The sequence below is a fragment of the Drosophila obscura genome, unplaced genomic scaffold, assembly GCF_018151105.1.
Source record: "Drosophila obscura isolate BZ-5 IFL unplaced genomic scaffold, ASM1815110v1 contig_150, whole genome shotgun sequence".
Classification (NCBI taxonomy): Eukaryota; Metazoa; Arthropoda; class Insecta; order Diptera; family Drosophilidae; genus Drosophila; species Drosophila obscura.
Genome location: NW_024542736.1, coordinates 5,847,417 through 5,873,029, shown reverse-complemented (window position 1 = coordinate 5,873,029; position 25,613 = coordinate 5,847,417). Strand labels below are relative to the sequence as shown.

Below are 25,613 nucleotides of genomic sequence, written 5' to 3'. Positions count from 1 at the left end.
GGAGAGAATATTCCAAATTATTAATTTGTTTGTGGCATATGCTTTGTGTATTTTGTAATCATTTTCAGAGTAGAAATATTGCCGGCAATTGATTTCTGCACCGCCTGGGCCACGCTGTTTGTTTAATAGCTGTCAATGCTGCTGCCTCTTCTGCTCTTCCGCTCTTCTGCGTTGCCGCTGCAGCTTTGTTACTTCACGGGGACTGGTACTGGTACTGGTACTGGTGGGTGTTGATTCTGACTATTGACTGAACTGATGATCAGGTAGTGGCAGTACTTTCCGTGTTTTCCTTTGTTCTTCTGCTCTGACAGCAAGCAGTTGTCGAGACCGTGCTGCGCCCTTCAAAACGCAATGAAAATGCCTCAAAAATGAATAAAACTCTTGTCTCGTTTTGTTCAACTTCAAGGGCCCCCCGGACTCGACTCGACTCGACTGGACTGGACTGGACTGAACTGCTGTTGCAATTACGAGTATCTTGACCTGGCAGACACAGTCCTCAGTCCTAATTGAAGGACGACCAAGCAGGACAGGACCATCCACTTGTGGTGGACTCTTTTAACTTTTCCCTGCCATTTCTTGACAATATTTTGTACCAAAAATTGAAGCAGTTCCAAAAAGTCCATGTCCATTTCCATGAAAAATGTTTCGCAGGTCTTGAAGATGGAATTTAATTTAGCTCTGGGGATGCATTAACTTTACTGAATTCCAGATATGAACTACACATTTTGCCCCCTGTTTGTTCCACATATTGCGGCCACATTCCTCATCGTGTAGCCAACCAATAATAATCGTTACCTGATGCACTCCTGGGCTGCCGAAAAAAGTGTGTACAGTATTTTGAATAGTCGCCACTTCTCGGCCTCATTAACAAACAGCTACAACTTGTGTGGAACTTTGTTGTCGCTTTGAAGAGAGTCTGTCCTGTTTTAAGCCAGATTATTCAAAGAAAAGAACCAGAGGCAAACAAACCGCAAGAAAGTTCTTTGGAAGGTCATGCGACAGGCCACAAAGGAGACGAGGGCGAGGCGTCTAAAAGTCACGTACCCAAAGAGGAGAAACAGAAAATGAAAAGAATCGAAATCGAAATCGATAGAGGGAGCCGAACCTCAAAACTTTTGAATCAAATGAGTACCAAAAGCTTGCTATACATTCAAACAACAAAGAAATTGCGAAAATCAAATAAAATCAAATAAAATAAAATAAAGCATTTAAGAAATTAAATAATATGTGGTTTGTGTCGGCTTTCAGGTTCAGGTTCTGGTAAATGGAAAGCAAATAGGAGAACATAAAAGGGACACGCAACATTAGCTAAGCACACATCACAGGACAAAGACAATACGTCCGGAGAATGATGGAAAACCACAGCGGAACCGGGATCGGGGATGACTCTCTTGACGCTGACATCAACATCAACTGGAGCAACTGGAGCAACTGGAGCACCCCCGCCGTCATGCTGTTCAATGCCATGAGCAGTGTCACGCCCCTGCCCGACTTAGCCAGGACTTTGGTCTGCCCGGCAGCAGCAGCAGCAGCTCCTACAATCTCAGCCAAGGGTAAGTCGAGCCTTTGACCCCCATTCGAATGCCTAATTACGACACAAGACTCAATTAATGCCAGTCCACCATCCATCAGAGGGGAGGGGGCGGCAAGCGAGGCCCATAACTTTGCGGAGTTCGTGGCTCTCCGCTCCAGCGCGAGTGCGAGTGCGAGTATGCATCTCTAATGATGCCTTCATTGCGCCATTCAGTCATTCATTCAGACACTTCAGACACTTCCGCTTTCACTCCGCCCAGTGCCAGTGGCGGGCTCTTTATTTCCGTTTCAAATACATTACGCTGGAGAGGCCCGGCCCGCGGAAAGCAAACACTCGGAGAACATTCGGGAATACACCCACCCATGCACAGAATACGAATAGGTTCCATATTTTACCTAGCCTTGGGCCATTGTCGGCTCGTCTCCCAGCAACGTCGCCTAGCTGCAGTTCTTAAAGGCATGCCCAATGGCCAATGGCCCACTGAGTTACTGCAGTAACATCCAATCTTCTCGGGCTACGGCTGTGGCATATTCAAAGTCAGATACAATAATTACTATGCCATGGCTACGTTTGACGCATCGAAAATACATTTTCCGAGTGGCTTTCCATTCTTTTTGTGTGCCTCCCGTCTGAGGAGTCTGTCCTCAATCCTGCAATAACAGCCCCGAGTATCATTTGCTATTTCGGTTGCCATTCTTTACTTTTCGAACTGCCTCTTTGTTTGTTTGCTTCCCTTTCGATTTATGGGGAAATAAAATAGAAAAACGAAAACGAACAACCTCCAATAAAACGAAGCATATATACCCTTTCTCTATCCTTACCCTTTCCCAGTTGCCAAGTTTATTGTTCGATGAATAGAAAATATTTGATTATTTAATTTTGATACGTATCATTGTATTATCAGTTTTGCTATGCAAATATTTATACCCTTTTCGGCACTTCCATGCGACATTTAAACCCCAATAGCAGCTAAACGAATTTTTCCCTTCTTCTCGTTAAAAAAACATAACTATCCGCCCATAAAAAAAAATCAATAATCCTCTCAGCAGTAGGCCCTTAAATAAATGGGAATTTATGTAAATCCCAGGCAGTTCGTCATGTGAGAAAGGGGCTCGCTCCGCTCCGCTCTGTAAAGTGAGAATTACTCATGTGAGCATATTTTTAATTGCTCTGAAGAGCGAAAGCAAACACTAATGACTCACCGGAGTCATGCCTGCCCTGGCCTGGCCTGTCCTGGCAGTTATGGGCCTTCTTTAACACAATACGTGCATATTAAATGACATCGCCAGGACCCTCTCCATCTCCGTTCCCCATGCACAAGTATGTATGTCCAATAAAGACCGACTAGCGGACTAGCGGACTAAAGGGGTATCGGGCTCCATGACGGAGTGTGGCGCCACAGAAATCCTTCCCTCCTGCGGCTGCTCCACGCTTCTTCATGCTCCCTGCTCCATGCTCCATGCTCCAATTCTATGCCGTCTATTCAAACACTTTTGTAGATGTAAACCTAAATAAACAAGCCGTCGAGGCATAGGCACTGGCACAGGCTCACGAAATATTAAAAAGATGACGACAACATCAGCAGCCGATGGGCTTCAGCAGCCTTCCTCCCTCCCCTTACAGCTCAACCCGAAATGTTTTATGTGGCAGACGGCGCTGCAGAAGAACACGGATTTGTCAACGCACGCACAATTACACATGCTTAATAGCGACAACATCCTGGAATCCACACACACCCACACACGCTTTCGCATTCGCCTGGTTACATAGACACAGCACATCACATCCACATACACATCCACATCACCCACTTGGCAGTCGTTTAGGGTGAAGCGGTGGGACGACATGAAACATAACACACACTTAATCTCGATGTCACTAATTCCCCATTGTTCCCCCATCCAGTCTGTCGACGGTCCTGCCGCTGCCTTCCTCAGAGGCTGCGGATGCGAATGGGGCTGGGAATGGTGCGGCGGCGGCGGCTGGAATGGAGACAGCCGACTCGTTTGCATTTGTGATGCCCTGGTGGCGGCAGATCCTGTGGAGCATTCTCTTTGGCGGCATGGTCATTGTGGCAACAGGCGGCAACCTAATTGTTGTATGGATTGTGATGACCACCAAGCGCATGCGAACAGTCACCAACTATTTCATAGGTGAGTACGTTGCGTTGATTCGCGGCCAGCCCAGCCACGTGGCCAAACACTGCGTATACGCAATGCAAATATCAGGCATAAGACTGGGCGACTGTGTGAGGGCCCCACACAGGTATTTTCCTTTGTGCTTGGACGATCTGCAAACACAGGCAGCCGACCCAAATCATTAACGTATATTCCCTTAATTATATCCAACGGCACTGATTGTGTCTCTTTTTGTTTGCATGTTTCCCTTTTGATTTCCCTTTATTTTAAATCCAATCTAGGGGAAACTATAGCTATAGCTAAGATCCAATTAGGTGAACTGCTCCTGGGGAAACTTGCAGTAGGTGCTGAGTGCCTGCTATCAGGAAGACCTGCTGGCAGTTAAGAAAATTTCCAAAACATTTGGCCACGTATGTAGAGGGCCCCCCCTCTCTGGAGGGCAGGTCATGATGTCATTAATTTTAATATCCTCTGCCCCGAGCACACAATCAAGTTATCAAGTTTGCTTGTTAACGCTGCAATGTCTTTTAATAATTGAATCTCCCGTTCAGTCACGTTTCACTTTTCGGAGTGCATCTATTTAGCAGTGATGTGCAGTGCTGTGCAGTGTCAGGTGTGTGTCTTGGGATCCACAGACAGGAATGTTCATTTTGAGCTAGGCAACAATTTTAATAATAATAATAATTCAAATGCACATTTTGACATGGCACCCCAAGCCAGTCTCCCGTGCATAGAACACGCAAACTTTTCTGACTTCGAAACTCTTCGCAGGATGTGTGCGCCAACTTTCCTGCAGCAGTGCATCATAGTGATAACGACATTAAGCACATTATGATGCATTCAAGGATGCCCGCTGGGTGTCGGTAAACTTTTCTGATGGACATACACTGAACACAATACACCCACCCACGCTGGAACGTTCATTCGATAGCAGGCAGTCGTATCCTATGTAAATGTATGCGGTGCAGTGCAGTTGCAGGGTCGAAACCATTAGGGCAAGAAGACAGAAAAATGCACAAAAGCATGGCTAAAACAATGGGTAAGCCCCAGCCCCTCCACCATATCCTGCGTGTCCCTATTCCGCTCCTCTTTCTTGTGTCCAAGATCAAAATCAAACAATGGAAAAGGCAAAGTGCCCCTGCCCCTGCCCCTTTTGCTTCTGCCTGCCTCTGCCCAGGGGGCTATCTATGCTTCCCTAAGCATCGGTAATCGGATGTCTGCCTCTTTCAGTAATGATTATTATCATTGTTATTATGTAAACTATGTACATTGTATATAAATGGCCGTTGAGCTCGAAGAGCTCTAACAGGAGCTTTTCACGATGAATTTGCATTTATAAATACTTACTTACACATTGGGCAATCATTATGATTATTATTGGTAACAAGTTCTGACGTTTTAATCATTTTTGGGCACGAAAATTTAAATTCACATCACATCACAATATTTTGAGTGGCAGCTCCACCATGGAGCGCCCCACCATTTTGTGGCCGTTGCCGCTGGCGCTGTCGGTGGCGGGGGGGAAGTCAGTCACCGTCTGATAATCTTCTTTGGGTTCATTATCAATGCGTATTTGCATCTTTTGTTTGAGTTTGGTGAGTAGAAAAGAGTATTTGGAGCCACGCGAGAGTCGCCTGACTTTCTCAATAAAGGAACAAAAAATACTTGAAAGTCGTTTTTTGTTGTGTAAATATTTATAGGAAAATTATGAGGGCAAGGCAGAACGATGGCAAGCAGATTTAAATACTTAATTATTTGCCATTAATTAGTTTTTGGCATCGAGAGTATTATCGGGGTAGTGTAGTCTTGGTGCGGGTCTGGGCGGGGCGGCATAACTGAAAAGTTTCCTTTTGTTATTAATTAAAATGAGGCTAAATCGATATTTGGCTACGTGGCTGACAGGTCCAAGCCCCAGGCTCCATGGGTAATGGCAGCCGGAGGACCACAAGAAGTCCAGGAGGAGTTCAGGTCGTTTGTTAGAATGCGACACGTCGCGACGTGTCGTGTCGTGGGCGTCAGAACAGAACAGAGCAGAGCAGAGCAGAGGGAAGAACTAGAACATAGAACACGGGGCTAATGTTCGGCATAGAACATTTGTTTTATTGTTTGTGCTGTTGTTTCTCGTGTTTCTTTGTCGCCTGTTCTGCTCTGCTCTGCTCTGCTCGCCTTATCTTTAGGCAGGGCAGATAATGAAAAGTAAACAAAGGCGAAGACACTTTCCCTTTGGTTTCTGTTCTGCTATCGTTTTCACTTTGCGTATTCTCACACACATTTTGTTGCTATTTGGAATTGTCTGTTCGGTGGCTGCTGCTGCTGGCTGATTCATTGGCATGTAAATCGTTGCACGGCATGCAAATGAAACACAATAAAAAGTGTATCAAAGCAATGAATGATGGGAGCCAGCGGATGTGGATGCGGATGCGGATGGACCTCCGATTCCCATTCAGCTCTCAGGCAAACAAATATGGCTGGTTTCCAGTGAAAGTGAAAATGAATGTGAAGGTGCACTTTAGTCCTCACTAATTACAAATGTACAACGCATAAATAAACAAGCAAAGGTGTCCTCCTTCCTGCCTGCTGCCTGCTGCCTCCTGCAATTAGAAAAGTTCTTTGTTACTTCTTCCTTCGTGTTTTTTTTTTGTTTTTCTCCTTGTCCCATAATTTGCTTACTTTTGCCACTTGAACTGAGTGATAAGCACTGATTCTGATTTGGCTCTTTGTCTTTCTGCTCTCTTCTCTTTCTGTTTCCCGAATTTCCTCCAGTGAATCTCTCCATTGCGGATGCGATGGTCTCCAGTCTGAACGTCACCTTCAACTACTACTACATGCTGGACAGCGACTGGCCCTTCGGCGAGCTCTACTGCAAAATCTCGCAATTCATCGCCATGCTGAGCATCTGTGCCTCGGTCTTCACCCTAATGGCCATCTCCATCGACAGGTGAGTGGACTGGGCATACGGATATAAGACAAATAACACTGTAACTTATGAATACTTCAAGGGACGGGCTTCACCCCCAGAGACCCTTATCAATCACGACTTCAAGCACACTAATATGATAGATATGTGTATGCAAAACATCCCATTCATTCGGTTTAAGGAGATTTTTCATGCAAGCATAAATAAAAATGAAAAATAAAATACTTGTCTGCTGCGTAAACGATTGCCTGTCAAGAAAGCAAACCCAAAAAAAGGGCATCGGGTCGAAATTAATCTATTGGAAATGGAGGCATCCCCATTCGTGTATTGAGCTATGTATTAAAGCTGTTTGCCCAACAACTATTTTGAGCCTGCTTATCGTAGTAGATTGGGTCCTAGTCAGCGCTCGCAATTAAAGGTCCCTGATCTGATGAGCAGCCACAACTCTGTGCAGCCAGAAAAGTGAAGGAATTAATTTAATTTTGGAATTTTCCACATGCTGCGGCCTGCCACTAAATTGCATTTTATGGAGTTTTTTGGGGTCTCCCTGCGAGACCATTTCTATAATCAGCTTATGGTTTCCGGGTCTCTCGGGCGCTGCCAAAAGTTTCAGAATGAAGGGGCTCTGTGGCGCTCCCCTTTTATTGTATTAAAAATGGCGCGCCATTGCATACACTTTGTTGTTGTTTTCAGATACGTGGCCATTATGAGGCCACTGCAGCCCCGGATGAGCAAGCGATGCAATTTGGCCATTGCCGCGGTTATCTGGCTGGCCTCCACACTCATCTCCTGCCCCATGATGATCTTCTACAAGACAGAGGAAGTGCCTGTGAGGGGCAACAGCACACGGACCGTCTGCTACCCCGAATGGCCGGATGGTCAAACAAACCATTCCATGCTGGAGTATATGTGAGTATTCAGTAGAGAGTCCCAAGGCAGAGACACGGCAAAACGGCAAAACGGGATGATTCCTCATCACTGAGGTGGGATAAGCTGTGACGGATTTACGAGCAGAGTTTGGTGGGACGGGTGTGGGGGGAGTTTTCAGTGACATGCCTCGTTTCCCACAATACCACGGGAAAGTCAAGCACAAGTCAACGCTTTTGTTGCTTCCTCCGAAGTAAAGGGGCAAGGCGATGCTGCCACATGGCCCTGGAGGGTTGCACGTGCATGGACGACAATCAGGGACTGCAACATTGGATCCCCTGTATTCCATCGGGGATGGGATGGGAGATGGGAGATATGAGATATGATATAGGAGTCGTAAAAGCGGACATTTGGCATGTCAGTTCGCAGTGAGTTAACAAACGAAACAGCCAAAACCGAAGCAGCCAACCAACCGACTGGCATAAGCATAAAGAACAGGCGACAGAGTGGCGGAACAGGCGGGGGGGCTGGGGGCGTATGAAAAGTGTTGCTTTTTACAGCCATTTTGTACGGCAATTTGGTTGTATCCTGTGTGTCCTATGTGTCCTGGGTGTCCTGGGTGTCCCACATGGAAGACCATTAATTTTAGATTCATACCAAATTGCTACTTACTCAATATAACGAACGTCGAGTCGAGTCGAGTACGAGTACGAGTATACATCATAACAAAACAATGTACCATAGAACGTGCCATAGGTAATGACTTTAAAAGCATTGCCACAATAATGTTTGATCTACTAGCCTACGATCTGTGTTTGTTTGCTTTATTTAGCTACAACATACTCATCATGATTCTCACCTACATTCTGCCCATTGTGTCCATGACGGTCACCTACTCGCGCGTGGGCATCGAGCTGTGGGGCTCCAAGACCATAGGCGAGTGTACGCCCAGGCAAACGGAAAATGTGCGCAGCAAACGGCGGGTGAGCTATTACCATTTACGTACTAATTCAGCTTCTTTAAGTTGCTTGTGCATTTATCCTCCATATTAATTGGCATTCATTTTAAGAGATTAACAGACGGCTTTGAATTAAACCAAGATTACTTGGATATATTTTTAGCCTTATCTTCGTCTCCCCACTCCCTCTGTAAAGGACTTAAACAAATTCGCGTAAATTGTAGCATTGCTTTCCGTTCGCAGGTGGTGAAGATGATGATTGTGGTCGTGCTGATATTCGCCATTTGCTGGCTGCCCTTCCACAGCTACTTCATCGTGACGTCCTGCTACCCGGCCATCACGGAGGCCCCCTTCATCCAGGAACTTTATTTGGCCATATATTGGCTGGCCATGAGCAACTCCATGTATAATCCCATTATTTACTGCTGGATGAATTCGCGGTGAGTACGCACAGCAAAATTATGTCATTTGCGCTTGAATTAGCATCAGAGGGGAGCGGCCTTGAGATGAGTTTCTTTTGGTGGCAGCTCAGCAAGGGAGCCGGCAACAGATTAGTTGATTGGTTCCCTCTCCTGCCAATGATGTATGTACTTGCTGTGCTGGCACTCATAATCATCGCTTGGACAGTGTACACTGTACACTGTACACATCCTGCTACCCCAGCGTTCTTTTCGAATATAGTTTGTGCTAATCCATGACACCATACCGAGGGATATTCATATCTACATATATCTACACATATACGAGTATTCCTACTCGTTCGAAAGAGAAAAAGGTCGGACGTGGATGTTGCTGTGGATGTGTACAAATTGACTGTTCACAGTCCGGCGGCTGTTCAGGCGCCTGTGTCCGTGTTCGTATCCGGGAAAACGTAACGATTGCAATTAATTTCGCTCAGTCAGCGGATATCTGACTATTGGTGGGTGGAGTGGTTCGTTGGCCTGAAAGGGGACAGAGCAGGGCCAGGACCAGGACCAGGACCACCACCACGACCACGACTGAAGTCAGAGCCAGTCAATTGATGGAGCCCCTTATGCAAATGACGGAGGACAAGGACAATGAAGGTGTTTGTTAATTTATTCGGTACTCATAGAGAACGCAGAGAGCACTTGCGACCCCATAGACTTTAATCTAAAGAGGTCGCGAATAATTTGTCGGTCGATCTACTGCAGCGACGACTGGAGCGGAGGCGGAAATAGATAATCTAGGAGTCCAGCCACGCCTTGCGCATCAAATTGAATTTGATTGTATCTTCTGCTTTCAGTTTCAGTTTATATATATTTTCCCTCAATCTCTTGCAGCTTTCGGTACGGGTTTAAGATGGTCTTTCGCTGGTGTCTGTTTGTGCGGGTGGGCGCAGAGTCTCTCAACCGAAGGGACAATCTTACTTCCCGGTACTCATGCTCCGGTTCGCCAGATCACAACCGCATTAAGCGCAATGGTAAGTCCACAGAGGGAGCAGAATATGGAACCAATAAAGCTGAAAAGTTCCATTCGATATTGGCAGATACACAGAAGTCTATACTTTACACCTGCCCCAGCTCGCCTAAATCGCATCGAATATCACATTGTGGTGAGTGCGGGCAGTGCCATCTAATAGTTATCAATAGCACCCCACGATTAAATTATGTTCCCCCTTTTTTTTGCTCTCAGGAGTTTTGCGCAATGCGCCGCTGCGATCCAGCCAGCAGCAGGAGGGCCTGCATCGCCACTCGGCTCCAGCGGATCACCTGAGCCACAGCCAAGGCCACAGCAACAGCAACAGGAAGAGAGTGGCATACCAGCAGGAGCTGCAGCACCGCTGGACTGGGCAGAGCAGTGGTGCCAGTAATACCAGCAGTTCCGCCTTGCCAATGGAAAGTCAGACCACTCAGCTGCTCTCCTGACAGCCGGTCGGCCCGACGAGCCCAACGGTGCCGCTGGAAAGCGTTGAGATGCAGATGCAGACACAGATAGTCTCCTCATCGCCGTACAACAACAACTATAGAGGCGCCAACCTGGCAGGCCGGACAGTGACAGGGACTGGCAATGACAAGGATGCAGCCGATGACAAAACCTGGCTATAAGCTTACTTTATTTAGGTCTCGAATTTATACTTTTAGCAGGTTAGCAAAAGCTTAACACAAATACTAAAGTTCCACCGCAGTCCTCCTCAAAGTACCAATATATGTGAATGATCTGTTTTAACCCACCCGCAGTACCGCAGTACCGCACTACCCGACCCGCCCATTGCACATATCCTACGGACATATGTATGTACATATATATCGGTGGATTTTCATTTCACAGTGCTACTTAAAGCTCTTTTAAAACTATGATCCATTAGGTCACAGAATGGCTTTAACTCAATTGCCAGAGCCGCTGAATTTGCGGAGAGGGGAGGATTAAAACTAATAGTCGAAATGGGAAGAGTTTTTCTTGTATGTTTAGTAAAAATGTTTGTCTGCATATGTATGCATGTATGTATGTATGAATATCCAACCTAAATTAAGTGTTCGATCATGTTTAAGCTGTAAATACTGTACTGGTTCCTCGAATTTCCATTTCCCTCTACCCAATCCAATGAATTCGCTTTAAGCTGCCGACTTAAGTTGTACCAAATAAGTAACTGAGCATCAAGCTACGAGTACGAGTACGAGTACGAGTAAGAGTACGAGTAAGAGTACGAGTATGTTCATGTAAATATAAATCTCTGAATGTAAACCTCTTTGCGAATAAAACGACTTGCTATTTATGAAATATCAAACGCGTTTGATTCCGTCTGGTTTTCTGGTGTAAACACTTTAAACGGCCAACAGCTTTAAGTGAGAGAGAGAGAGAGAGAGAGAGAGAGAGAGAGAGAGATTCTCTTCTTATTCTCGTCCCGTCCTATATGTTTATTTAAGTATTCCATCTATATTATACGAGACGAGTAAGTACGAGTATTCGGAGTGTGGCATCTTTGGGAGAGTTGGCCTAGACTTGCAAAACCCATCTGACAAATGTACAAAGTCCCCAGTGAGTGTGCAATATGTACGTACGTATGTATTTAAATATGAATAATCCGACTGCCTAGGGCGACTTCCCTTCCCCACTCTTCTCACTTCCCCCTCCGACAGTCAGTGTCAAAACATATTTGAAATATTTGTGTGTCTATGTGTATGGTTCGCTTGTATACTTTTTTTTTGTATTTTTTGTGGAACTCCACTCCCCTGCAAGCTGTCTATGCTCTATGCTTTGCTGGTGTATCAATTTTTTATAAGTAACCATTTTAGAAAAAATTGCATTTGATTTTTTATTTTATTTGCTTTATGTCCTGTGCCCACTTGAACGCCCGCCAATCCTCCCGAGCAAATGGGCGGAGAGGCGGGGTGGCTGGGAGGGAGGGCGTACACTGAGAGCACATGGCATGGCGTACCGTACGTTAATTTTCCAATGTTTACATTCTTATAAGCCATGAATAATTCGTTGGGTTTTTCGTTGTGTGTATGTAATGTCCATTTATTTTCCTACTCTGTAATAAACGTCACAAGTCCCTCAGTGCCGTGGTTCCAAGTCACCCGAGGCCTGTTTTAGTAATCTTGGATTCAGCGGAAGTCATATGAAATTGTACTTTGCCCAGATTTATGCATAAATACTCACATTTCATTCCATTCCATTCCATACCATACCATTCCGTTCCACATGTGGGCACACCACACTCGTAAATGGAAGCCAGAGCAGACCCTTATGCCAGCAGCTCCTCGAAGAAAGAACCCGAGTGCCCTTCACTAAGTAGAAGGAGAAGAAGCTGTCATAATGCATTAGGTGGGTGGCCTTGTACATACATATATACATATGTGTGTATATGGAAGTAGTAATGCTGTTTATGCTCATTTCAATTTCACTGCACTAAAAGCATTTTAAATGCAGGTCATTAGGCCTGGCAGCCTCAATCGAATGGAAATTGGTTACATTTACAGCTATTGAATTCCATTAATGTGGAGGCATTGCTTTCAATGGATGCATTTTAATTGGACAGCATCAAATGGGTCCAAAAGAGACTACTAAATTATATGACAGCCCACTTTTAGAGAGCAAAAAACATCTACATATACATATACTCGTATATATGTATGTGCCATATACTTACCTATGAATACATACCTGTACGACTGAGAACCGGACACAATAGGAGGCAACTTTAGGGCAAGAAACAACGCAGTCGTAAAATGCACACCTTTTATACACATTAAACAATAGAAGGAAGGCATTTCATTTCAGTCCGTGTGTGTGGTGGCTGTGGCTCCTACCGGGACATGTCAAACACATAAAGAAGGTCAACCTGGGGCGTCAATAAGCGCCATGCGCCAAGTGCCTTGTGCAGGCAACCAGCAACGAGCAACCAGTGTGGGGGCTGAGGCTGCTTGTGGCTGCGGTGTGCCAACCCCAGCCATAATTGAATCCTCAGTTTGTGCACTCACTGCCAAAGCCAAAGCCACAGCCAAAGCGGAGAAAGGCGAAGCGAAGCGAAGTCAAGCCAAGACCTTCCCTTCTCATTGGCGGCTTTTGTGGACGACAAGTACATTTTTACAAGTTTCTGCTACTTGCATTGTTTTTGACTAGATCGATTTATCTGTCCGCGCGCCATTATAATGCCTTCCAACCAAGTTTCGTGCTGCAGTTCATTGGCGGAATGCAATGCCCATGGCCCCTGCCTGCAAATAGTTTTAAGTTTTGTTTCTGGCATGCTCTGGCATGTGGCACGGGTGGCTATGGCTGTGGTGGGCTTTTGGCTTAACCAAAATAAATTTCATTAAATTGCATTTTGCGTAACGAACTTTATCCATTAGCCAATGGGCAGATAGGATTATCGGAATATAATTATATATTTTGGTTTGCTTATTTTTATTGCAAAAAAGTAACAAAAATTGTCTTTTGTTTTTGGCATAAAATAACGTACACATCAATTAAAACATACTTGGACTTAGGCGAGGGACTTGCTACCTCCTGAATTCCTAATTGTGAAACATACTGGCTACTGTGAGGCCTGCATCCGACCGATCACCTTCAGATAGTGGATCAGGTGCCTGCCAAAGTTGTGCTGGATGTAAAAGATACATTGCGTTTGGCGCTTCAACTGGTGGTCCACCTCGAGTTCATTCAGCTGGAAAATATCACTCAGCGAATCGTTGGCTATCGTGTGCAGTCGCGAGGTGTTCAAGAACTTCAGGATGCGCTCATTCGTGTAGTTCATTTGCTGGAATTAAGGTCGAGCTTATGCCAACACTGATTCGGTTCGATTTGATTTGATTCCACTTACCCCTTCGAAGTCCTCCATCTGCTCTGGCCTTAGGCTCAGGTAAAACTTTGTGGGATCATCGCGATCCTCTGCCACAGCCACCTTGCTTACTGCAGAGGCAAAGGTCAGGTCATCGTTGTCCGACTCCATGATGGCCAGCACCGATGCGGTCAGGAAGAGCAGAGCCGGCCGCAGCTGATCCCTGGCGTGCAGCGTGATCTCGCAGAAGAACAATATCTGAGCGTGGCGCAGCTCTTCTGGCAGATTACTCCATATCCGATACGCACTGGGGTGCAGATCCATGTTCCGCGAGACGCTGGGCTCCACCTGCTGCGGCATGGCGTTGAAGCCCACCGTGTGGAGAACGCCTTGGCCGGTGAGGGCCAGCATTTCGGCAGCTCCACTGATGGGTTTCGTGAAGGCTCCCACAATGCCCTTGGTAAGGCCGGCAATGACACCCACCGAGCTGCGTGCCTCGAGTGTGTGATGCGCCAGTCCTCCCACAGCGCCCAGCAGACTGATGCCCAGTCCAGTCAAGCCTTGTGTAAGGCCATCGGCAAAGCCCTGGGGTCGGGCCCGTCTTCTGGCCTCCGTCAGTTCGATGTGCTCTGCGTCCAGCGTGAGCCTGTCCAGATTCCGTGCCACCGAACCGGCCAGCTTGGTAACCGAATTCACAGTGCCCGCCGTTACGTTGCGCAACAGCGAGGCAGAACCCTGTGTCACGCCCACCATAAAGCCCCAGGGCCCGCGGAACAGCCCCTGCACAGGCATCGAGATGAAGTCTCGCAGGCCGGTGCTGAAGGAGCGGGCTAGTCCGCTGGGACTGCCCAGAATCTCGAGGGAACCCACCACCCAGCCGGCTCCGAAAATAGCTCCGCTGAGATAGTGCAGTCCCAGGGATTGTCCGAAGCGTAGGGGAACTGTGAGGATCTGCTGGCGCTCGTAGCGGGAGAAGGAGAGGGGAGAGTGGTCCAGGGCTATGTACAGTCGGGAGGAGGTGTGGACGGAGAGGAGCAAGCTGAGCGGCTCCACGGTGAAGCTGTTCAGGCGCAAGGGCTCGGCTATGTACAAGGACTGCGCTACGACGTGGTCGGGCAGGAGGATCTGGCCATCGGGCAGCAAGATCCTGTCCTGCTCCTCGCGGGGCGTGTGCACGCAATGGGATGGCTCGCACTCCACCAGCGTCTCCAGCAGCTGGTTCAGGTAGGCGTCCTCAATGTAGACTCGAAACGGTTGCACATGACACCGCACGGACTGCAGCTGCACTTCGTCCTGATACAAATAGAAGGTGAGCAGGGAGACAGGGCCACTCTGTGCCTGCTGCTGGTACACCTCATCCAAGTCGTACACCTGCGGCTGGCCATTGTGGCGCCTGTACAACTGCTCCGCACAGAGCAGCACAGGGAAATCGTACTTGCCGCTGGCGTACAGCTGATTATCCACTTGGAGATTCGGCAGCTGCAGGCGCAGCACCCGCTGATCTTCGTCGTCGTCGTAGGCCAGCATGGAGTCGTCTGCATAGATATTGCACACCTCCGTCTTCAAGTAGTCCTTCTCCCGGTTGTCCGTCTGCAGGCTGAACACAAAACGCTTCACGAATATTCGTATCTTGATCTGTGGCTGCACTTCGCATTCCTCGCTAAAATGGGCGCAGCCAACAATGTCCGGCAATGGCAATCCATGGATCGCTGGCAGCAGTGTCAGTAGCCGTCTCGGCCTCTTCCAAGTTCCTTTCTGGGTCCTCCTCCGGGGACAGCAAACGGTTCTCTGGCTTTTTCAGCCGCGAGCGTAGATCCTTCACGGAGAACTCCAGTTGCTGGGCAATGTAGTAGATGTTGACGCGTATGACCCGATGCTTATCACAGACGACCACTTTCACATCGCCGTGGCTCGGCACATGCAAGAACTTCTTCCACGACTTGTCAGTCCTGATGGGCTTTGACCAGCCGAGTTTCTTCTTGCCACAGGACTTGTCTGAAACAGGGAACCTCGTTTGGATTTACTGCACTCTTCGGTCGTGAGAAATGAAACCCACCATTATATACAGCCAACGACAGGTTGCACATGGTAAACTCGACATCGGGAAAGTTGGCGTACATCTGCGGCGGGGTGTAGTAACATTTACTGTGCGGCGAGACCAGCTGATTCCACTCAAAGTGCCTGCCCACGAACTCGGAGTTGGTGCATGTCACATTGCTGTTGCCGGAGGCACTCGTCTGGGCCACAATGAACTTCACATTCGTGCTATTGCTGATGATCAGGGCCGGCGCTGTGTCGCGGAATATGCTCAGATAGTGGACATTGTCCTTTTCGATGAGAGTGATCATGAAGGGCACCGATTCCCGTCCAGTCTGCAGACTAAAGCAGCGTCTCGTGAAGGGTATGGCCAGCGGAATGGGTATGGATATATCACGACCGCCGGCCACACTGAAGCACAGAAAGTAGACAAAAGCCGTATCACAGGTATGATTAGCCGCACGGGCATTAAGATCGTGGAAAAAGTCCACCGTCACTCCACTGCTGAATCGAGAATGAAATGGGATTGTGAATTATATATAGGGTGGGGTAGCATACCTAGAAACCCCCCAGATAGCTTACCAATTCTTTGTACCATCCACGGATACAAGGCTGCGACTTCTCTTGGCCGTGCTGTACGCATTCACTTCCTCCCGTGTGGAGGTCTCCTTGTGATCCATGGTCAGCGGCAGGGCGTTCAGGGAGACATCTGTGAAATTGGTTATTACGAATTTGGAGCGCAGCTTAAACACACGACGCCCGTCCTCCAGCCTGTACTCGAGCATCATGCGCAGCACCTCCTCGTTGCGCACCACCACGATATCCACATAGGAACTCGGGCGCAGCATCATGCTTCTCTTGGGGCTGTTCTCCACGGTCTTGGCCAGCTCCTCCAGGTAGATGGGCGTTGAGGCGATCCAACTGCAGCCAAAGGGCACATCAATGGTGAAGACACCGCACAACTTGGGCACCAATTCCAGGCAGTTTGCTTTGAGTTGATGGCGCTCGCGATCCTTGGTCTGGCAGATGCTCAGGTCCAGTCCCGTGGCATTGATGAACATTCCCCAGGCGGAAACTTCCAGTCCCAAGGTGCAGGAAAACTCTCGCGTGGCATGTACGCGGTATTCCACGTCGAACGTCGATTCCAGGCGCACATGGCGACGCACGCGCAGCTCCTCATCGTCGTTTAGCGGCCACATTGGCTTCAGCGTCTTCCCCAGCTGGTGCAGCGAGTTCTCAACTGTCCACAGGGCGGGATCGAAGTAAAAGAACTTGTGCCAGTCCATGGCCTTGAGCATGAATGTATAATTATCCTGGGACAATCCCCTGCTGCACAGTGGAGCCCTGCAATAAATTGGGTTAACAGATACTCGAACGAGGGGATGTGTGATAACCTACGGAAACTGAAAGCCCACTCGATGCTCAGTGCTGTGGGTGGTAGCCGTCTGCAGAGACCACCTTCCCCCGTGGGCTGTGATCTGAGAGCTGTCCCCAGTCGTATCTTCTGTGGCCTGAAGATCGCCGCTCAGCATGTTGCACACCTCAAAGATGGGCCAAATGCAAATCAATATCTTTTGCGGATAAAAGTCAGAGTCCACCGAGTCTGAGTCCAAGTCCACATCCTCGCGCAAGATGCGTACCCACAGGCTGACGAACTGCTGGAAGGAGCTTTGTGTGGGCACCTTGACCAGCCAAGGCAGATTATTGTTGGTTTTCAGGGGAATGTCGCCAGTGCGTCCCTTGCCGCGACCAGCAGCAAACTTCAGGCTGGTTAGAGAAGGGGAAATCCAGTTACAAATTCGAGTGGAAGTGAGCAATTTCTTACCGCAAGTTAATGTCTCCGTTCCGCACCACCGTCTGGTAGAAGGATGCCCTGCCTCTGGCCAGAAGCAAGTGATCGTGCGGACTCGTATGCTCGTCGTAGCGTTTCCCCTCGTGGCGGAATTCGGTGATCAAGTCAAAGGGCATCATGCTGATCACTTCAATCTGGCCCTTCACCAGTATGTAGATCTGTGTGGCAGACAGTTTGCCCACCTTGATGGTGATGCAACACTTACCCACGCGCAGATGACGCACTCTCTGCTCCTCCTCGAACTTCAAGGCAATGTGCAGCGAGCTGCTGGCCTCCATCTGATTCGTTTCGGGATTCCTAACGAAGAACGTTAGCTCCTGCCCGTGCACACAGCTGCGGAAGTGGTAGAGCTGCAGTTCCTGGGGCGCCAGGGATATTTGCTCGCTTGTGCCAGTCTGCCCGAAGCCGAGATTTGCCTGCATGCGGTTGACCACCACACACTTGGGCATGAGCGTGTGACGGATCTCGCTGTTGCGCAGCACCTCCAGCCAGTGTTGCTTGGAGCTGAGCAGCGTGTGGATCATGTAGGGAGCGCAGTTGAAGCGGAGCTTGTCCAGCAGGAAGTTCGCCTTTAGCGAGCGCGGAGAGTGGGCAAACATGGCGTAGCTGGAGAATTTCACGGGCTCCACGATGTCCAGCATATTGAGGAAGCCATAGTCCAGGCACGTTACCCTTGCGCGCAAATCAGTCTCCAGGCTGAAGTCATTCGTGGCATAGACAGCCGAGTGCACCTGCAGATCGCCCACGTGCACTGTGAGAAAGGTCTGTGGGCAGTCTGTGGTCCGCTTGAGCGAGTATTCCTTCAACAGGGACGGCAGTTCCCCCTTGGCATCTGGCAGATTCAGCAGGTTCACTTCCATGTCCTGGCAGCAGAGCAGCAGCTGCAGCTTGGGCACTTTCTCCGCCCTGAAAATGGTATCAATGCGCATGCATCCCACGAGAACCTTTGGATGCAATATGAAATCGTTGTCGGCATCGGTCTTGAAGGCCTGCTCAATGCGGCTGCTATCAATCTGCAGAATAATTGAATAATAATGAGATTCCCTCAAATAAATAACTCTGTAGGTACTTACGGAATGCAAATCTTCATCCTCATCTCCCTCAAAGCAGGTGCCATCCACAGAAATCAACGATTGCAGAATGACCACGCGCCAGATATTCGCACAGATTTGACGATCTGGCGGGGATAGTTGCCTGGTGGCCGTCTCCGACAGCTGGAAGTCGCAGTAGTGGAGAAAGGTCTCGTGCGTCTCACTAAAGTACTCCATGCGGCACATGATGTGAATGGGATTGGAGACCTGCAAAGCGAGCAATCAATTGACTGGACTGCCTGCCGAGAAGGATGCAGAGAGGCGGGGGAATAACTTACTGGCATGGGAATCGGATAGATGTGGATGCTGGTCATCTGCCGTGGCTGTGGATAGCGCCAGCAGATAATCCCGTAGTTCTTCTTGATGATCTGCACCTGGTAGGGCATGGGCAGCACGGACTCGGAGTTCAGGTAGACAAACTGAAAGGCGCCCGCTCTGAGGTCGTCCTGATAGAATTCTGCTTTAGTTTTCAGCTGGCGCTTGTGGCGCCCAATAGAGTCCTTGGATGGATTGCACTTGACGAGGGTTTCGGGTGCGACCTCTGCTGGAATGCCCAGTACCGGACGATGCCTCAGAAAGCTCTGCCACTCCCGATGGCCATGGTCAAGAATCCGCCTGAGCCCTTCATGGGCCTTTTGCAGCTGTAGGATACTCCAAACGCTCGCATCGATGTGCAGAAAGTGCAGCTTGAGCGTAGCGTTGATCAGGAGATCGTCCGACCATGGCTCACTGACCAGATCCATGGACAAACGCATCAGCAGCGGATGCAGGAAGATCTTCTCGCCGGCCTGGATGTAGAAGGAGCCAATCGTGGATCGTATGACGGCCTTCTGGGGACGCGGATTGAACTTGATGCTGGTGTTAAAGTCCAGCCACACGGAGCTGCACTTTGTACGATCGTTCCGCGTCGAACAGCTTGATGGTGATCTGATCGAAGGCCAGGTTCAAGCGATCCGCATTGTAGCAGTTGTGTTTCATCTGCCGCAGCTGTGGGCCCTGGACTACGGGCCGCTCACTGCGCACAGCGAAGCAGGGACTCTCGAGGAGCACACTGTAGATGCGGATGGCATCGCTGGCCAGCTGCTGGACGCTCGACTCGCACAGGCGCAGGACGATGGGTTTGCGGACCTCCACATCCACTTCGGTCTGATGGATGCGATCGCACTGGGACCGCACAGTGAGCAGCGGTGGGGGAATCCCCGAGCTGCTCAGAGTACCTGGCAGTGTGTCGAACACAGCCTCATTAAACTCTCCCACCGCTGATTCCGTCCCAGGCGTGGCCCCCGCTACGTTCAGATTGAAAATGGATGCCTGCCTGATGGTGGCCTTCAGACTTCGGGTGCACATGTAGCTAGGCTGGGAGACAGTCAGCATGATGAGTGGCTTCATCACTGGCACTTCCAGTTCGAGCTCCTCCAGCTGCAAGACATCGTAGATCTTCAGCACGAATATCCCAGCCACAAAGGAGACACTTTGCGGGTAGCTCACGACACTCGGCTGCAGCCCCTCCTGTGACTTCTGATTCCCCATCAATCGACTGCTTCCCCCGATATGTATTCCGGAATCACTTTGACACGATCCCATAAACACATCGCTGCTGCTTCTGGCATCCACGAAACTGGAACGACTTCGCTTAGCGCTGGCCAGGCCAGAATGGGACTGCCTCAGGCGACTGCTCCTGGCCGAAATGTCTACGGGGCTGGACAAGATGCCTTGAATCGATTCAGACGACATTTTGCTCAGTGAAGGCTGCTTGCCGTAGACCTGATCGAGGACACTGTACAAGCGCTGAAAGCGCACTAGGATACAGGTTATCAGGTTGATTTGGTGCGTGGTCAGAGTGGCCACAAAGTCCGTCACACAGTTGTACTCCACGCTCTGTCCGCAGACGAAGAACCGGTCGTAGATGATCGCCGGGGCATAGACCATGATGAAGTCAAAGTCCCTGAAGATATCCATGTGGTCCAGCTCGATGGGACGAGTCTGGTTGTTCCACTCGAATGCCGGATTGTTGTGCTCGCTGGCCAGACTCTTTTCCATGTGATACTTTTGGGTCTGCAGCCAGTTGCCCGTGGACAGGGATACTTTCTTGACGCTCAGCTCGTACTGACGATCCTCGACCAGGGCTCCGGGGGTGCTCAGCATGTTCAGCTCGGCGGCCTTTTGGTAGATGTCCTGGCGCACCAGTTGCCGAACCAACGGATTCTCCAGGCTAGGCGTAAGCTGCACATTCTCAATCTACAGAAGAGAAGAAAAAGGAATGAAGTTGGGGCAACTCAAAGATGGGCACACAAATCTTACCCTCAGCAGCAAGACACTGCAGGACTTTCTGCCCGTGGCCAATGGCAGGTAGATATAGATTCCCTTGCTGATCAGGTGCACCATGGGCAGATCCTGGACGGTTGTCACGCGACTCTCCATAGCTGGCCGCTGATCCAGTGCCTCATTGTTGCCCCTCATTATTTCTATCACCCCGCACAGTGGGATGACAAAGTCTGTGATTTGGTCCAGATCGAGGACCATCTCAATGGGCTGCACTTCAATCAGCAGCTCAGAGATTGTGTGCTGCTTATTGCGGGGATTTCTGGCTCCAATCTTCGAGTACAGATTCTGCAGACTGACGGTGGTAACCACCACACTGATGAGTGGCAAATTGAAGCTGTCGCCCAGCATTTTGATGTAGAAGCCATCCTTCTTTAGCCACTCCCCCTGTGGCTTGGCCTCGTAGTAGTCGAGTCCCAGGTTCTCCACTTTGGTGGTGATCTTCGTGAAGTCCGAATGCTTGTCCACGTTCAGGAGGAGATCTTCAAAAGTCACGACAATCTTATTCTGTTTGCGATCGGCAGGGCTCTCCATTTCGAAGCTGATCCGTGGTATGGTCCACTGGCAAAAGAATATCAGCGAGAAATCCACTTCGCCAACTAAAACAAAAGTTAAATGGAAGCCAGAAAAGCGGTCTCTGTATTTTTCTTACCATTCTGCGCTTGCGGGGGCTCAAAGTTTGGATCCAGCTCTAGAAATTCCTTGATCGCGGGATAGTTTTGCGAGCTGCCCGTGTAAACCTCCAGTCGGGGAGCCGAACTCCATTTGACATTGCCATCATCTTCAGGACTAAGAGATCTCTGAATCTCGGATATGATTTTATAATGCTCGTGCAGTAATTTCACCTGAAATGTCGTGGGATTAGCTCTACTAGTCAGCTATTAATATGTAGATTGGTTTACCCTTCGAGCAAAAACATTGATGGACGACATGTCCACATGGACATTTATTGAGTAAGTACCGAGGCCTCGCTGTTCGACAGGGTGATCCGAGTGATCTTCCTTGTTCTGGTCCTCCTCGGGTGTCTTTTTGGAATGGATAGATCCCTGCTGCTTCCCCTCGGCCAGCTTATGGGACATGGCCAGTGTGATGGTAGTCCTAACTGGTGCCAGAACCACTTCTGTTGTGTCTCCCCTGCAGTAGCAGACATTCAAGTCGTTGAGATCTGTGACCCAGTTGATCAGATCCGCTTTGGCAGCGACCAGAATGACACTCCTAATGTTGCCCCGCGAAATGGTATCGCAGTTGCTGGACTTGATTTTCATGCGGGGCAGCCGTATAGATGTGTATTCCACATTCGTCTCTGCGGGGCTCATGCGCACCATCAACTCGCACACGTCTATCCGGACCTGGGCAATCTCTACGAGCACCACCATGGAGCTAAGACGCTTGACCAGCTGACCGAGATCAATGTCACTTTTCCTGTCTCTCTTACTGTCCGTCAATAAACAAGGTATGGGTTCCGTTTGTGTGTGCCTCTCATCCCGCTCAGAACTGAGATGCACTGTCTCCTCTGGGACGGAGATCTTGCGGCTATTGTTGCGACTGATTCGACGCGGTTGCAGGGGCAACGCTGTGGCCGATATCGTGGAATAGTTTGATACCGATTGAGGAAATTGTTGCTCCGACTGGCTTGGCGCAGCAGCCTCCACTTCCATTTCGATTTCTGAAATTTAACAAAAATCATTGTAGGAAGGCAGAGATCTTCCAAGTTTAATCTGCGTGGCTTACCATTTTCCGCTGATTTTCGTTTCTCCGTGTGCTCTGAGAAATTGAGAAACTGCAGAAGGTATATGTCCGTGGTGAAGCGGAAGGGTTCAGCCCACAGGCACAAGACAGTGGCGGGCATCCGCTCCTGGTCCGTGGATGCCTCCTGCAGCGGGAGCTGCAGCTGCACCTCTAGCCACTTGTTGTTGAGGTCCTTGGTGGTGGACAGCACCACATTCCGCATGTTCATCTTCGAGTGGTAGGCATCTGTGTTGAGGCTTCGCAGCGACGCATTTGCCGACAGATGCGTGTGATACCTGTGGCAATTCAGCCGCAACTTTGTGGCCAGCGTCTGCAGCTTGATCACATCCGAGCTGGCAGTGGACTGAGCCACAAGATGGGACAGGGAACAGAGCTCTGGGCCGCTGAAGCTCATTATTAGGGGGATGATGCGCTTGGCGAGTATCAGCTCGCGCTTCGAGAACTCTACAGTGAGGATCTCCGACTGAATCTCCACCGTTTCCAACGCAGCATCGTTGGGGCGCCAGAGATGGGGGAGCAGCAGGCGATTGACGTTCAACTGCATCCGGGGAATGTTCAGCAGCTTGGCGCGGCCATTTTCTGGCGTGGTATTCAGGATCGTCAGCGTAAGGTTCTTCACATTGAATCGGTAACAAGTGTAGCACGAATTGATCAGCTCTCGCGGCTTGTCTTGCAGCTGGGTAATCAGTTGGACGAGACGTTGGGCGTTCACTGGGCCGCAGAGCGTGCCCTCGACCAGGGGAAATCTCAGCTGGAGATATGGCAGCAGGGATTGCTTGACGGTGGTCGCCAGCTGATGCTGATTGGCCGCCGAGGACTCCTCTGGCTGCTGGCGTGGGTACAGCTGTATGGTCATGTTGCGCAGCTCGATCTTGTAGTTGCAGGTGGGAGCGAATCCAATCAGGTACTCCAAGTCCGCCAAGGTCATGTCGGTGTTCTTGAGTTCCTGCTGCTGGGGCTCCTCGACTGTGGCGGCGACATTGATCGACTCTGAATGATATCCCGAGTAATCGTAAGGACGCAATAAATCGCTAATTACATTCTTAACCTGGAGAAACGACTGTGAGAAGTGGAAAGAGATTCCGGCGGACAGAAGACGATACTGAATGCGCAGTCCCAGATCCTTCAGCTGGCTCTCGGCCAGGGGATGGCTGTTCGACTTGGGGGCCCGGTACTCGACAATATCAAATGAAAGCACGGGGCTGCGGAAGAGCATGTACTCATCGGTGTTCCTGGCCACGTAGTCCTCGTAGTTGTGGCTGGACCAGGTGCGATCCGAGAACATAAAGTGCTCGTCGAACAGGCTCTTGTCGATGAACGAGCGATCTTTCAGGGACTGCAAGGCAAAAGCGTGGAAAATATTACTTGGATTATCATAGAAAGGATCTGCTCACCTCCTGGGTGTTGACCAACACCCGATCGACTGGATCCTCGCTTCTATATGCCCCCAGGGGCTCCATGCAAATGCTCGACAGCCCCGCCTTGACGTTCGTCCAGTCGTTCTCCTTCAGCTGCGAGCGCTCGTAGTAGATGCCGCCCAAGCTGATGCGCAGGATGGGGGTGTAGCGGATCCGCTTCATCCCGCCCATGGCCTGATCCGTGAAGTACTCCGAGTTCTTCAGCTGAAAGTTCAGCTCCTCGGCGTAGATGCCCATATCGAAGGAATGGCCAATGGTCTCATCGTCCGCATTTGCAGGGGCCTGCGACTCGAAGCTGGGCAAAAGGTTCCAGGCCCACCACAGATAGCTCTGGCTCTCGGGCTGTGGCCCCCCCACTGGCGTTTCGTTGCCCTCCGCTGTTTCCTCTGGATCATCCAGGTTTGGGATCTCCTCCTCCATCTCCGCCGGCTTGAGTTCCAGCAGCATTTTGATCAACCTCATGACCATCGGGAACTGCAGCGACGATACGTTAATGTCAAACGCCTTGGTGAATACCCCGATTCTGGTCGTGCTCGAGGTTCTGACTGTGTTGGCATTGTACTTCCGCAGGACGCGGCATTCCAGGGTGCAGCGATAGAGGACCGGCTCTTGGCACACCTCGATCCTTCCCGCAGTGTTCCGTTTGTCGAGGCAGATGGTAAGATCGGATATCTGCAGCAGTTTGCGCATTAACACGGACACTTGATGCACGTCCACCATCGTGGGCTTCCAGTTCTCGCCGGCGGGGCTGAAGTTCAGGCACTGGACATTCATGGAAACCACAATGTCGTCCTCGACATACTTCAGAATGATGTTGTGGCACTGCAGGGTGATGTTGTTGATTATCTTGTTGACCACGATTGAGCTGGAGGCGGGGGCGGTTCCCCCCTGCTGCTGTTCCGCCTCCATTGCCGCCTTTTTCGCCTTTCGGCGCTGCTCCTTTTGGTAGGAGGCCCGACGCTGTTTGCTCTCATTGTCCGGCAGTTTGGCCACAAACTCAATTGTGTTTATGATTATCTTCACCGGCTCCGACATTAACTTTGTCCATGGCACCTGGATGCTCAGCTCGTGGATGTGCCCCGAAACCAGCTCCACGGGCAGATTAAGCTCCTCCTCGAGAACCTCCAGCCGCAGGTCGAGGTTCTGGAACGTCACCTCGCCCTCCCACAGCGACACCTGGGCATCTTCGTCACGGAAATTCTTCACATACTTGGCCACGTAGCTCAGCAGAATCGGGGTGATGTAGGACTCTAGCTTGAACATGGTTGCTCCTCTCCTTCAGTTTTCCACGTCGATTGCCACGCACTGAAGACCCACTACAGGTGTATCCTGCATTCACTTGGCTGCCGTCGCGCGTTTACTGTTGTTTGAGGCACATGCTATAAATTTTGTGTCGTGTCGTTTCTATGCCAAAAGGAAAACAAAATAGATATATTGCCTGTAATTTGTAGATTGTTTACGTTTTAGCCCCGGCACGCAGTGTTGGCTAAC

The 25,613-nt window shown here is 49.7% G+C and overlaps 2 protein-coding genes across 2 annotated transcripts; one reads left to right on the top strand and one right to left on the bottom strand.

Moving 5' to 3' along the window:
- Positions 1-1,407: 1,407 nt before the first annotated feature.
- LOC111069732 (tachykinin-like peptides receptor 99D) lies at positions 1,408-11,137 on the top strand (the record flags this gene model as incomplete). The annotated part of the gene is made up of 9 exons (XM_022359918.2): positions 1,408-1,553; positions 3,440-3,687; positions 6,436-6,610; positions 7,283-7,498; positions 8,289-8,439; positions 8,658-8,854; positions 9,716-9,855; positions 9,922-9,987; positions 10,068-11,137. Coding segments are annotated over 9 exons (1,572 nt in total), but the record flags the coding sequence as incomplete, so codon positions are not given.
- A 2,126-nt stretch (positions 11,138-13,263) lies between these two features.
- Positions 13,264-25,600, bottom strand: LOC111070643 (vacuolar protein sorting-associated protein 13B). Its single transcript, XM_022361334.2, is given in 15 exon segments — positions 13,264-13,632; positions 13,696-15,363; positions 15,365-15,648; positions 15,710-16,194; positions 16,273-17,034; positions 17,089-17,457; positions 17,516-18,555; positions 18,616-18,840; positions 18,912-19,523; positions 19,525-20,871; positions 20,935-21,554; positions 21,608-21,800; positions 21,858-22,621; positions 22,687-24,040; positions 24,099-25,600. Coding segments are annotated over 15 exon segments (11,232 nt in total). The 5' UTR covers positions 25,386-25,600; the 3' UTR covers positions 13,264-13,410.
- Between the last annotated feature and the right edge of the window lie 13 nt (positions 25,601-25,613).